The sequence below is a fragment of the Magnolia sinica genome, chromosome 13 (genome assembly GCF_029962835.1).
Source record: "Magnolia sinica isolate HGM2019 chromosome 13, MsV1, whole genome shotgun sequence".
NCBI lineage: Eukaryota > Viridiplantae > Streptophyta > Magnoliopsida > Magnoliales > Magnoliaceae > Magnolia > Magnolia sinica.
The window spans coordinates 22,369,954-22,385,410 of record NC_080585.1 but is presented as its reverse complement, the minus strand read 5'-3'; the positions used below and the strand labels follow the sequence as shown (position 1 = coordinate 22,385,410).

The 15,457-nt window shown below is 38.1% G+C and overlaps 2 protein-coding genes across 2 annotated transcripts; one reads left to right on the top strand and one right to left on the bottom strand.

Moving 5' to 3' along the window:
• Window positions 1-6,360: 6,360 nt before the first annotated feature.
• LOC131223216 (MAPK kinase substrate protein At1g80180-like) lies at window positions 6,361-7,133 on the top strand. Its single transcript, XM_058218538.1, has one exon. The coding sequence runs from the start codon at window positions 6,520-6,522 to the stop codon at window positions 6,892-6,894; it is 375 nt and encodes a 124-aa protein (XP_058074521.1). The 5' UTR covers window positions 6,361-6,519; the 3' UTR covers window positions 6,895-7,133.
• A 5,948-nt stretch (window positions 7,134-13,081) lies between these two features.
• LOC131223214 (uncharacterized) lies at window positions 13,082-15,118 on the bottom strand. Its single transcript, XM_058218537.1, has 2 exons — window positions 14,640-15,118; window positions 13,082-13,283 (listed from the first exon to the last, which is right to left on the bottom strand). Exons 1-2 carry the CDS (start codon window positions 15,024-15,026, stop codon window positions 13,128-13,130), a joined length of 543 nt encoding a protein of 180 aa, XP_058074520.1. The 5' UTR covers window positions 15,027-15,118; the 3' UTR covers window positions 13,082-13,127.
• Between the last annotated feature and the right edge of the window lie 339 nt (window positions 15,119-15,457).

The window sequence follows — 15,457 nt, the reverse complement described above, 5'->3', positions numbered from 1 at the left end:
AATGCTTATGTTGAAAAATTAGCATGATCCAAAACTATTGTAGTCTTATGAATGTTTCAACCGTGGATGTTCAATCTTAACTATTTTTTCGTGTGGCCCACTTGAGTTTTGGATCTGCCTCTTTTCTTAACCTATGTCCTAACATGATCCAGAAAAATAGATAGACAGGTGGATTTCTCAATAGCATCATAGTGGACCCCACCTAATTTTCCAAAAAAGTTCTGCCATAGGCTTCGGCAGGCAATCCGCGTCCGACTGTATTAAAGTGTGCTGTTGGCAGACACATAAATGAGGGTGGTTTCAGCTAATCCCGGCGCGGATTCAGTCAGGTCGGGACAGAAACCCGAGAGAGTTTGGTTTGACTGTGGAGCCCACCTTGTTGTATTTATTGTATACCCACTTCGTTTCTGTCTTGCTCACTCGTTCTAGGGCATGTACCTAAAATGAAGTAGATCTAAATCAGGAGGACTACATCACAGAAAACAACGGGGATTGGCTGTTAAAATCTCTCTCTGTTTTTTGTTTTTTTTTTTGGTAGGCCACAGAATTTTTGGACGAAGATAATATTTGCGTTTTCCTTTCATCCATGTCTGTGTGAACTTATAAACCGGTTGGATGGAAAATAAACATTACGGTGGACACTAGAAAGGTTTTAATATTGGGCATTCAATGATCATTGTTTCCTGAGGTGTGTTTCACCTGAGATTTAGATCTGCTTCATTTTTTAGCCCATGTCATAAAATGAGTTGGAAAAATGGATGTATGGCTTGGATATACAACGCGTACATCAGGGTGGGTCCCCCAGTCCTGATTGAATGCGCACCCACCCATGTTGTCCTTCCAAAATTCACTAAAATTTAGAGGTACGACCTGCGTCATTAAATGAGGCTGAGGGTCAACCCAATCCTAACATGACCTTCGAAAGACTCGACCCGCGGCCTAACTTAACTGGAATTTCAACCTGAAGTACTCAACCCCAACTCAGTCCAAAATTCTCTAGTTAAGACCTAAACTGATCCAATCCAGCCCAAATACATATACTTTTTCATGACCACCTAACCCAACTTGAATTTTTTCAACCCTAAACCAGCAAAGTTTCAAATCAGGCTGTGTTTTTCAATACTAACCCATCCCAGGACCATGACAATCTGATTTGAACTTGAGTTAAGTTAGGTGGGATTGGGTATACCCAAACCCAAGTTGCAGCCCTCTTTTTTTGTCTGTTTTTTTTCTTGTTCTGTTTGCTGGTTAGTACACCCCACTGTCAGTTCGCAGTTAGCCACCCAAGTTGCAGCCCTAACGCAATCTGCTGGACTTAAAACGGATCTATACATTTTTGAGACCAGATGCTCTGTACCAGTTGTAGATTAAGGTGTGTTTGGTTGGACCAAATATCATGAAACTTCGCAGCCTTAACTTATAAATTAAACTTATTCATATGCTTGTAAAAATTATTCATATACAACTAAAACTTATTTGTATACATGTAAAAATTTATTTATACACATTGTTTGGGTGTTTGTGTACAATTCTCTAGGTCGATCTAAACTCACTATATTAATTTTGCACCGACTCATCCTTCTCATATATCGCGCTATTGTAGTGTGGGCCCAGACCATCTAAATTGTGGGTCACATTTTGGATAGAGCATATATCTAAAATCACATTGATTAAGAAATCCTAACCATGGTTATCAAATGAAAGTTCAAAATCAAAATAGTGAGTGGTTCAAATTGAAAGGGGAAGATAAGATGGTTCATATTATTTTTTCAGAGAAATTTTTTAATTATGGTCAAGTCACAGTTAGGTAAGTAATTTCTACCATCCTAGTTCTATGCCATGTGTGTAGAACTAACCTAGCAGTCTAGCCCTTGTTACCTATGATCTTGTGACCACTTGACGATTAGGCTGAGGTGACTTTTAGGGTGTTCCATGTTTATGGTGGGCCAACTCTGCCGGGCAATTTTGAAGGATGCTAGATTAGGTACCCTTTTTGCTTGTACCAACATCAGTACAAGCACAATGCAGCGGGATAACAAACTGCTGTAGGATATGAGCCTAGTTGAGAATAGTTCGCCGAACAACTTTCAAACATACCATGTATGAGTCCATCTATGACAGTAGCTGACTGTCTACTCAAATTCTACTGTATGGTGAATATACAAGCATCAGTATAAGTAGGACCATACCGAATTCTCATCCAGCTTTGAATGCCCGTACAAAACAGACACCATGGTAGACCTCGCTTACATTGTATTTAATTATTTTTTGGTAATTTTGAAATTTGTGAGGAAAATGAAATGACTACAAATTCTTCCTTGATTATAAAATAAAGGAGATATTAGTACCAAGTTATTATGAGGCCTACCTAATCATGTGTTGATGACAACCAACCCATCCAATAGATTTGCTTTACTATGAATAACCCAATACAAAATTCAGATCATATGCACTAGAAAGGTTCGTATTGGAATGTTAAAATCCCTTGATACACATTCTCTGAATGTTCCAGCTTTTAAAGTAAGTGGTTGTTTGACATGAAAGGTTCAAATCCTTATCGTAGTAAATATGCTGCTAAACCATTCCCCAAATCAGATTGGTTGAAAATTCCTTAACTTTGTTTTGTGGACAATTGTTTATTGAAGTAGGTCTCTTGGACATTTTTCATCTTTAACCGTCCAATCAATGCCCACCAATCTAATAGCCAAAACAAGCGGAATTTTTTATTCATGATATACATCTGAACAGGGACCGTAAGTTGTACACTACCAGTTTAAATGACCTGTATGCCACGTATGCAATATCTAAGAAATTTCTAAGTGCCTGCATATCTCCCATTATTCTCTGCTAGAGTATCAAAGATTTTCTTAAAAGATTACATAACGGCATATATAATTCAAATATAATAAAATATAAACAAAAAACAATAGTGAAAATAATATCGTGGTTGCGCTACAATGTGTGTTTGCCACAGTAATATGCTAAATTGTGGCAACTCATTAGATGTACACATGGCATATATCAACCCCAATCAGAACCATCTAGATGATGGCCCCCATTTTTATCAAGTCAATTTCATGATCACCTATTGAACGGCTACAATTGCCCAATTAGTATGATCTTCGGGCTACTCCGACGGCCAGACTCTATATACAGTACATGAGTTGCGAGAATTTAGATTGTAACAAACACACATTGCACCATATTGTATAATATCATAGCTGATTCATTTCATACTCTGGAAGATTATGAAACTTGATAAGCACACACATAAAGTCAAATTAAACCTACTAAATATTGAAACCCACTTTCTCTAAATCAGAATCCTAACCTGATTTACACTTGTTGAAACAGGGCCATTGAATTTATTTTTTATTTTTATTTTTTTTCATTCATTCAACCGTCCAATAAATGTCCATGAATCCATACAACCTGGCCTAAGCAGTTAAAATCTGGGGAGGTAGCCAACCCAAACCGGCTGGTTGACAGCTCAATGCATAAAGCACCCAAGTCTATGGGCTACTATGTTGTATATGTAAGATCCGCTCTGTTTATCAAATTCTGCATATATTTCACCCGAAATTAGAATAAATCTACTCTTCAAGTTTTAGCTGAACTTGGATAAAATTTTTTGTAGGCAACTCGAAAATCATTGAAAATCCAAACAGATCAAAGAGCATAATCCTCAGTGTATTATGGGAAGTATTGACAATCTTGATCAACAGATCTAAAACCTAATAAACCAAGTCCTTGATAATATATAAATCTTGGTTCTCCAAAAACCATGTCTACATGTCCCTCCAATAAAATTGATCGTAATCAGTTCAAAAAGCGAACCCTATTGCCTTCCAAAGGCATCCAATGGAACCGATCGGTTGATCCCAATGAAGGCGGGCAAAATCTTGAAGAGAAACCCAACTTTTTAAAAGCTCAAAACCCCCTATACATGGCAGAAAACATGCAAAGATGGATGAAGTAAACCGTTGACTCACTATGCATTGACGACCACATAACATACTTTATACCAAACCAAGATCTTGGCTAACTTCTCGGACGATGGAATCTTAAAACAGGGACGCGTGTAGACACCATCGGCTTATCACGGGCCGGTGATTTCGATCTATAAATTCAGCACCCTTCTGCCATTTAGACAGAGAAAGAAGACAAGGGAATGACTAAGGGAGTAGAGAGAAGGGTTTGGGAAGGCATGTCCAATCAATCTCTCTTATCTGAAGACTTCATAAATCTTCAATTAACGCCAAGATCTTGCCAAACTCGAGAGTTCAGCTCTAAAAAATAAAATCTACCAAAGAAGCCAACAAAAGACAAGAAGAGAAATCACGGATATCTGACCATCCCTTTTGCATAAAAGGGTGTCTGATATCTCCCATTTCCTTCTCATATATTAGTCATACTCAAGAGCCTATTCCACACCACATATTTCTTACACATATGTAACATCAACTTGCACTTTTATTCTTCTTTGCTTATATCTCATTTTCTTATTTATGTTTACCTATTTGAGCCCAAAATCCTGTGTAGAAAAGCTAGGACTGCATTTCGTCAACTATATTTTTATTTTGTTTATTATTGTCTATATGAAGCCATTTAACTCTGTGAAGTACGGTAAGAGTTCGTTTACGTTTTGCTTAGGTGACCCTTTGTGGATTATGTGAAGCATGACTACATACATAATGTCAAAATTCTACCAAATTCCCCTAAAAAATATAAAATCATGTAAAGTAAAGAACGCATGTTGCGTGAGCAGAAGATGGTACCTAACCCCTTCTTCTTTTATCACCGAGACCTTTATCTAGAATTTATGATCATGGATCAACCACACGAGTCACTTAATCATGGAATCTTGTGATTCCCCTGTTCATAAGTGATTTTACGATTTATAATCAACTGTGGACTCAAAAGTTTCATTGGCTAGTGACAACTCTAAAACCTGAGGCATGTCCTTTGCATTTGAGTCATACCTTATGATACTGCACAACCAAGAAAACAAAAGCAAATCTAATCTAATCACAGCCAAAAGCTGAAGGGCACGCAGGCTCTCCTTCAAGTGGTGTTCCGAAGTTTTATCCTCAGATGTTAAATTGTAAGGCCAAAATCACAACTTAGACAAGCAATTTCAAATGGAAGGATTGGAGGCTAATAAGTTGTGTCAGGCGATATTTATCTTTCACCAAACCCATTAATCAAGTGTACTTGACAAAGAAAAGATACAATAATAAATATGGTAAATTTGAGCACGCCACACGCTTGTGGGATTTCTTGGACACCTTGTAATTACATTGGAGTCCAATTCACAATTGCCTTGGAATCCATTTGAATTGAAGTCCCTCACTATCCTAATTGGAATGCATTCAAATTCTTGTGTGTGTGTGTGTCTATATATATATATATATATATATATATATATATATATATATATATATATATATATATATATATATATATATATATATTCTTTAGCATATTTAAGAACTTAAGTTAGATTAACTAAGTAGGTCTAATAATCCAAACTTGTGTAAATATGTGACATTTGACGGAATGATTGTAAGAAGCCTGTAGAAATGGATAATTTTAATGAGGAACTTTCAAGTCTCAGGTGGGCTACAAATGTAAGGATTACAAATGGGTGACTCACCAACAGTTTTTAATCAGTCAACTAATGTTTGAATAGTTCAAATCATTATATCAGTGTGCTTTTAGTGATGCAATCAATAATTAAATTGTTTGGATATCATGGATGTGCCAAGTGTATAACAGATTAATAGCTTAGCAATACCATTGTGAACAGTGTGACTCTCCTACCTTTAAAAAGAAGGTATAAAAGTCCTTTCCACACCAATTACATACAACAAAACAAGATGACAGTATTCCAAAATATCTCAGAAAGTATGTTTTTATTTTGGTGGATATACCTCCACTTACCTCCTCTAACCCAATTCCAGAGTACCAAACGGGGTGTTAGCGTTTCTGTATCAAGCTGATATCATTTTCATTGGTGTGACTCATGTGACCTTTTAATCATCTTCTATATGTACGCTCCAAATAAATGCTTCTCACCTGATGCACGGAGTAAATTTTACATATATAATAAGATAGACTTAATAGAGCTTGGGACCATAATTTGGACAGTTTAATTAACATGCTTATATCACGTGGTAATTTCTAAGAAATTCATAAGTGCCAGTGTATCATACTTCACACTCGGCCAGAGTATCAAAGTTCTTCTCTTGATTTGAAATAGAAAACCCACAAACCTCACATATCCTGACGGTACAGTAATTATTAAATTACCATATATATGTCCGGGCAGTGTGGCCCACCCCTGATGACTCTCCTATCTCTAATTCCAACCTCAAAGATGCCACCATATGACTCTTCTCTCTCCCTTTCCTATATTTAAATCGAAAATGTCTCAGCAGAAGCATTTAGACTTTGAATTTCTCGTTCATTAAACAGAGAGAGAGAGAGAGAGAGAGAGAGGGAGAGAGAGAGAGCCCAATGGCTGGATTGCAAAGATCTGCAATATCATTCAGGAGGCAAGGTTCATCTGGATTGGTATGGGAAGATCGGGTCCTTGCAGAAGACCCGAATCAAACAAAGAAGAAAGAAGAAGAAGAAGGTGGGGGTGTAGAATTCAGAGAATTGAGGCCTTCTCAGAGCGTTGGATCATCTGGGATCAGAGAACGTAGCTTGCCTGCAGCGACGACGATGCAGAGAAGTCGATCGGGTGGTGCTGGCCGCACGTGGCGGAGTTTGAAGGTGTCGCCTGCGATCGATCCTCCATCTCCTAAGATGTCTGGTTGTGGGTTCTGCGTGTTTGGGAAGTCAGCTGGAGGCGCAAAGCGGTCGAAGAAGACTTCACGGAAGCGCTAGCTTCGGTGTAATATTCGGATGTGTGGTGGAATGATCGTCGGTGTAGAGTTTGTGTTTGGGGCGATCATTGGTGAATTCGGTGAGAGTTTGATGTTTGTTGCTTTAGTTTAAGATCTTTTTGTTTTAATTTATACATATATGTATTGAAATATAAAAGTAGTATGGATGCTAGCTACATCCGTTTTGGATGAGTTGGGAGATGGGAGTTCATACAACAAAAGACAACATGGATTTCCTTTTGTTGTTGGGCTTGTATTTCCAGAGAAGATTTTTGTATTTTCTTTGGGTGTATGGATTTTCATTTCGGATTGTATGTGGTGATGTTTTGATTGGGTCTCTAGCTAGGATTTTGATGAACAAGGAGACTCAGTTCGTCTCTCTCTCTCTTCTTTTGTGAATCGAAATCATTGCATTGATGATGTTTTTATCGAGTTTTATCAAGTTTCTTTCTTTCTTTCTTTCATTTTTTCTTCTTTTTTGTTAAAATCAAAGCCAGGATTAGTTTTTTTTTTTCCCTTCTTGTTCTGATGTTATGGTCTACATTCATCCACCAGACTTAGTTGCAAAAATTTCTCTCTCTCTCTCTCTCTCTCTCTCTCTCTCTCTCTCTCTCTCTCTCTCTCTCATTTGGGTGTATCGAAATTATTGAATTTTTTATTTTATTTTATATTCTATGAAGTTATAGCAAGGATTTCAATACACAAGCAAAACTCCATTAAAGCTCTCTCTCTCTCTCTCTCTCTCTCTCTCTCTCTCTCTCTCTCTCTCTCTCATGTTTTATTGAGTTCTAGCCTTCTAACCTCTCTCTCCCCCCTCTTTGGGTGTATAGAAAATCGAAATTTGTTGAATTTTTGTATGTTTCATGGAATTCTATCAAAACCCAGTTAAAGTTTTATGATGAATTTTGATCCACAAGCAAAATTCAATTGGATCTCTCTCTCTCTCTCTCTCTCTCTCTCTCTCTCTCGGTTGACGGAGTACCATTGCACCGAGTTTCTGACTTTTCTAAACATCTGGGTCCAAATCACGAGGCACATGAAACAGGGGCCCACAAATGAATCATGAAAAGGTTGGTATGATCCAACGGTTCTGATCATCTTGGTATGTAGCCAATGGCTGCAAATGAACATTTTAATAATAATCATGCCATTAGGAAACCAATTAATTTACGTAACAAGCTGTTATCATGTGTCACAATGACGTATACGGATGTCACCGACCTTTTCTTGTCTCTATTCTTCATTTCTTATCTTCTCAATCATACACCACATGACATAACTCTGCCGTCCAACTTACATATGGCCCACCACACATGCACCTCAATCTCCACCTTCCAATTACTGGCCCCACCACCCACTACCATATTCATTGAAGAGAAGGTCTCTAGTTCAACACGTTAAGGTCCACCCGGTGGATAACTTCCAACCTTTTATGTGTGTGTACCATATCCAATCCGTCCAATAGGTTGGCCCAAGCATGAGGATTTACTCATGAAAAATTCAGCCACATCTACTCATTGAATGGATCACATTTGTAATTTTCTATTTATCAATGGCCACAATATTTTTCTATTATGTGGCTCACCTGGTGGGTAAATAGGGTTGATTTTTGGTGATCCTCATTGTGGGGTCAACATATTGGAAGGGTTGGATTTCTTGTTTACTTAATAGGTTGGAGGTTATTTGCTAGATGGACCATAACTTATGGTAGCACTGGTTGGACCTGAGACTCTCTTGGTTAAATTGTTCGTTAAATTGTGATACTTCGTTGTGGCATACAGGCATGAATCCCATATGAAAAGTGGGCCCTACCACTCACTATTATGTGTTGGGCTTCAATTTAGATGTGTAGTGAATAGCTTGTTTAATTTTGATCATGGGTGAATGAATGTATGTGTGATTGGATTAGGATTAGAATTGTGAAGATTAGCTTGACAGCTATCACTTAATAAAGAATTAAACAATTTATGAAGGGGAGAGTTCTTTTGTTACAACAGCGATAGTTTTATTGTGTTCACTAACAAAATACACATTTACGCAAAAAAATAAAATTCTAAGGTCAAGTGTCCATTTTATTAAAATGAATTAAAATGCAATACAACCAATATAAAAGTATATAAAAGCGAGAGAAATTATTAATAGTAGTTTGAGTAGGTGAAGTAACCATGGTCGGTCAATAGTTCTCTACACCCTGGATGGTTAGGGAATGATCATCTTAGTTTTACTAACAGGTTGCACGTAGTATGAGAAATCACAAAGTAATGACTTAAGGATTTCGGACTTAAATATTTAGGGTCAAATGAAAAAGTCATGAATGAAAACTAAACTAATTTTAATTTATTGCATTAATGCATTGGATAAAAGTATAGAGACTAAACTAAGCTATACTAATCAATCCAACTTACTATATAGTATAGCATTGAATAGAAGTGAAGAGCTTAAACTAAATTAAGTTAAGATAGCTACCCATGTTGAATAAAAAAAATTTGATAAGTAGTGTTGAGCTGAATGAGATATTTGTTTGATTGTATTAAGAGGGCCCAATGTTATTCATTCTCTCTTACTTTTATAAACTTTGATTGGATGGTAGCCTTGCATATTATCTATTGGCTTTGGAGACCGATAGTCCGGTCAGTTTGTAGCTTTGGCTTGATACACTTTTAGTTTGAGATAAAGCTAGCCAACAATTGCGTTCACATGTATTATTGTGCTTTCATTTTTAGATGACTTTCTCTTCTTATTAGTGCATTGTTTAGTGGTTTATGGTTCCGTGTGGCCAATTAAATCTACCCATCTATCTTGGATATCATTGATTTTACGTTACATTGGGTCATGCATTTTTTTTTTCTTTTACACATGCACACGTACACACTCCATGTACCCACACTGTAGTGGAATTTCACCACCCATGGGTACACGAACCCTTGACCAGGTGTTGAAACTCCTTCGAGTCTACCATCAAAGCAAGAGTAAGGAGCTAGTCATGCATGCTCTCTAGGCCCTTTGTGTATGTGCAACTCGTATCTTTTACACGTGCCATCGAGAAAATGACTATTTTTAGAGTTTTGGTCATGTACACGTCTTTGGTTGCCATATATGGTATTCTTGGCGTGACATGAATGTGTTTCCGGCTCTCATAATCTATCTCTACGATTCATGAGCACCTTTCTTAGCTTAAACGTGAGATTTACTGTCCATTGGGTAGTCTGACTCATTTTAATCATTTAACCCAAAAACAACTATGGATCATCCAAAACTCAGGTAGGCCACACCTGAGGGATTAGTTGTGATAGAAGGCTCACCATTAGTTTTTTCAAAGTACTATTATTGTGTTTATATGCCATCTAATCCATTCATCTGATATTACTCATCAGGATGAAAGAATTATAAAAATAAAAATAAAAATTACAGTCCTCTAAAACTCAAGTGAGGTTGTGCCACTTGAATTTAAAGGTTTTAGGTAGAAATTGTTTGGCATGGCCCACCTCAGCGTTGAATCATCCTGATTTTGGGATCAATCACGACAGTGTGAATTTAGAGGTTTTAGGTAGAAATTGTTTCGAATGACCCACCTCAGTGTTGAATTATCCTGATTTTTGGGATCAATCACAACCACGTGAATTTACAGGTTTTAGGTAGAAATTGTTTGGCGTGGCCCACCTCAGTGTTGAATCATCCTGATTTTGGGATCAATCACAACAAAGGGTGATATACATGATGGACGGTGTGGATTTTATACACATTAAGTAGTCTCGCAACGCTAATGAAAGTAACCCCACAAAGATTGGCATATACATGCACACAATCTTCACCGTCCATAAAGTGGGCCCTGACATCCAATACTATTAAATTATGATAACTCATTGTGGCATACATGCATGCCAATCTTCACCGTCCCAAATCGTGGTCCCACCATGGGTTGAGCACTGGGGATGAAAGTCACACTGGTTGGATGATATTAACCCTTGGATTGTGGTAATCAAGTGGATGGTCAGGAAAAAGCCGAGCGGTCCAAATTCACATCTTAACCATTCGTTGATTGATCTGATTGGTCATCCTAGGAGATTTACTATTGCTAGTGGGGCTGGAGAACTATGTTAGTTTCACAAAAATTAAAGAACGGTGGAGATTCTTTAACGGTACACATGATGTCGTTATCTGGAAATCCAGACCATTGGAATTGCTAACCCAACCATGGATGGAACATAACCAAGATATTGCACTGATCTGATTATTCATCCTTTCTGAATTTGAACCACTCACTATTTCACTCATATTCATCCATTTGATATTAATTAAATGGTTAGGATTGCTTAACTAGCATAATCCTAGAGATATACTTTTTATTTATTATTTTTATTATTATTTTAAGAAGTTTCTATCCTTGTCTTTATTTTAGAGATGCACTCCATGTCTCCATCCATCGATGGAATCCATAATTTAAATTCTGGACGGCTGTGCATCAGCCCCATGAGAGGGCCTAGTCACCACTATCTTCCAACGAAACGAGTTGGCCGTCACTGCTATTAATGACATTTTTATATGTTATGGTTATTTTATATATTTATATAAAATATTAAAAAATATTTTTTTAACCCACTTAATCGACTGATCGAGTCCTGAGCAACTTGACCCAGTCACCGGCGCCCAAGTCAAGATCTGTCTTTTGATTACGATCTATGGGTTATATTTTAAAATAAATAAATGAACAGATGCTAGTTTGATTCAGAACATGTGTGGCCCACTTGATAAGTGGGTCAGCTTGATTTTAGCCAAGATGATCATCATGGTGGAGCCAACCTTTAAGATGGCTTGGAAGTTGTACACATTTTAGCATTTGCAGCTTCCTGTAATTTATCATCCAACTAGTTGTATTTTTTTTCCACCCCCCACCCCCCAACACTCATGCCCTAGTGGAATTTCACCACCTATGGGTACTCGAACCCTTGCCGGGGTGTTGAAACTCCCGAGAGTCTACCACCCGAGCGAGAGTAAGGACCCTCCAACTAGTTGTATTTGAATAATCCTTTCCATGTTCTAAAGTAAACGATCCTCCTTCCACTTGCTTATTATTTAAAACTCTAATAACCAGGTAATTGGGGTGAACATGGTCTTGGCTTTGAATTGAGGTTGAAGGCTCATGGGTTGGACTTGGGCACAGATCATTGAGGCCCGGTAACTAGTCAGGCTCCACCTCGGTCTGGACATGAAGGACTAACACATTGTTCGGCGGCTCAAGCCTAAGGGTGCAACTTGGGCGTGTCAACTTAGGTTGAGGATTGTTAAAAGCCTGTAACACATTAAGCTAGACTTTTTAAATCATTAGGATCGTAACAAGGGTCAACCTAAGCTCAATCTGATATCAAATTGGCTCAAGTTGTGGCCTGACACGACCTGAGACTAACCCAATTTACCAAATCCTCAACCATAACTCATCTTGGGCGTCGTCCACTTGAGTTGGGTTGGTTGGGTCAGGTCAAGTTCGTTCGAGTTGTAATTAGGGTTAGATTCTTACTTTGCACCAAAATGGGGGTGGCTCTTCAACATGATTGTATGAGAATGTGGATGATGCGGATATAATATAAGGTATGACCAAAAAAAAAAAACAAAAGTCTTTTAATATAGGGTCTGATTTGGGGTGGGCTGGCTTGCCTGAGGTCATGACCTGACCGATAATTTCCTGCCTGAGCCCAACCAGGTTTGAGCAAGACCCGAGTTACATCCCCACTTGAGTCATTTAACACTGTTGGAATTAGATGTTGAAATGGGTTGGGTTTGGGTCCAGTTAGGGGTTGGGTCAGGGTCATTCCAAGCCTGACCCACTTATTAAATGGACCAAGAAGAATTTGGGCAAGGACCCTACCTGTAATCCATTACTTTGCGCCTGACCAGACCAAGTTAAATTCACAAGCCCAACCCCAACCCCAACCCAACCCAACCCATCATGGTTGGGTCCTTCATATGAACGGTTTTGAACACTGAACCATGGGTCTCACCTGTAAAAACTGAAAACCCCAACATCACTGCTTAAACATTCAGTCCACCAGAGAATCGTATGCTTCTCTAATTAATAGAGGCATTCCAACTCCCTTAAAAATATATATATAAATTTCACAAAAAATAAAACATGCTTGGGCCCACTCTCTCACACACCCCAGACTCGTGCAGAGCACATGGCTGCTCTTGCATAAACCAAAAACAGGCTTGCAATGCCCACATCTGTACGGATTTTGATTAATCTAATGCCTTTTCAACCTTGGTTTTGAATAACAAAATTATGATTTTCTCCATAGAAAAATACAAAAAACAGCCCGTCGAGTGCGTCACAAACGACCCGAAACTTGTCCCCACAATGCAATGCCAGGCAGGCCCATACACCCTGTCGAATTCCTGAAACAGCAGGCTCAAATTAGTTGTCCACATAGAATAATTCAAATTTTAATGAGGCACAACGAATATCATCAATGGTGGAGGAATTTTTGCACTAATTAGTGATAATATCTCTAATCAAATCATCCTAACCACTCAATATGGGACCCATCATATGAACAGTTTGGATCATAAAAAAGCAGACCCAAGAACTTGTTGGGCCGAATAAGATCCAATCCGTTATCGTTGATTTCCCCACTTTCTAATGATTGTTAACGCAATTTTTAATGGTTTTTTAACTATTAATCTAAATTAACACACCCATTTCTATTGTTTTAACTTTCGCCTAACCACCAATTGGATTCCTAGGATCTCTAATCAAAACATACATTTTGCACCATGGCCCACCAATTGTATGATCCTTTGGATGGATGGCCTGCATTATCCGATCATCAGGCCACATGTGGGGATCGATGGCCTGAGACTCAAGATTTCCTTAGCAGGACAATGCCGCCCGTTGCACATGCTGGTCACATTAACTATTATTAAGTGGAATCTGTCTCTATCTTTTTTATAATTAAACAAAAATTGGATTTTTTATTTTTTATTTTATCTTTATTTTATTGTTTTTCACCTAGCTTGGATCACATGGCCCATATCATCAACCCACAAATTCAACTATATATATATATATATATATATATATATATATATAGTTGAATTTGTGGGTTGATGATATGGGCCATGTGATCCAAGCTAGGTGAAAAACAATAATATATATACACACACACGCACACACCCATACGGCCGTGTAACAAACATCACCAGGTAATGGGCCATATATCTTTATTTTAGAATAGGGTAACCTATCTACTGTTTTTCCCTACCTTTTGGTTGGGCAAACACAAGACAATGTCAAACAAGCCCACATCTTCATTTATTCATGTGTCCATTGAGAACATAAAATGTGTAAAGCATACCTCCATGTAATACATTTTTCCAATTAAGGCCACGTTTGGATGTACAACTAATTGAATTGGGAATCGCAAACGTATGGTTTAATTAGTCCTTAAAATTGTAATTACATTCCTTTCAAGTCCAACTTGAAATTGAGATATGGAGCTCAGTTTCTCAATGCTAATGCTGAGGAATGAAATTACAAGTTAATTATTCCAGTTAGTTATTCCACTTGGTAGACTAACTATTGAAATTTGATTGGATGTAGTGCATTCAAACACACCCAAAAGAAGATACTTTAAATTCTTGGATTTTATACATTTTCTAAAGCCATGATATAATTATCATAAGAGTAGTCAAATTCAATCTATAGTTTCATGAAAATGAAATGGTTAATTAAAAAAGAAGTGCAACCCATACCTTCTTCATGTTATAGGCCATGTGCTTGGAGCTAAACTTCTCTAAGCTATCGTAGGTTCGCCGAGCACATCGGAATGCATGCGCTTGCATGAAATCCGGCATATCCGACGAAACCACCTTCACATGAAGGAATGCAGCCACTGACTCCACATTTGATTCAACATGTGAAACGGACTTCCTTCCTCCTACTATGACGTGGCCCTCCATCTCCCTCTGCATGGTGCGACCTGCCATATTTCGAACTTTCGACTTCCTCGACCCTCCACCTCCATTTTGTGACATGGGTTTCGCCGGCTTCACTTCTACTGCATCGCGGGATCCCGGCATGCGCTTTCCAACACCGAAGCCATAGAAACTGATGGATCCCTTCCTTTGCTTCATTTCCATTTCTAGCCACACATGAGATGTTGGTTACATTAGGTGTGCACATGATACAGGTATATATAGAGGCCATGAAATGTTCAATTCATGAAATCATTAATAGTGGACCATTAATGTAATGCTGATTTGAATAATTAAAGGAACAAACCATGTGTTGCTGCCTTCGATTAAGGGAAATGAAATTGTGGTGATGTTTGGGAGAGATTTGATATGTTTGTTTTGTTCTCATTTGTATGAGGCTGGTATAGTCTTGTGGTGGAGACTCACCGGACTATTGCATCTTTGTCCTATGTGGTATTTGTTTCTGAAGAGCCAGCACATGTGGGACCCACTCATCCAACGGCTTTATGATTGGGTACCCCTAATGGGTTTGTGTACACGTGTCACCAGTGATCGCCGTTGGGGAGTTGGTCATGAGATGTATGGGGAAAAAATAA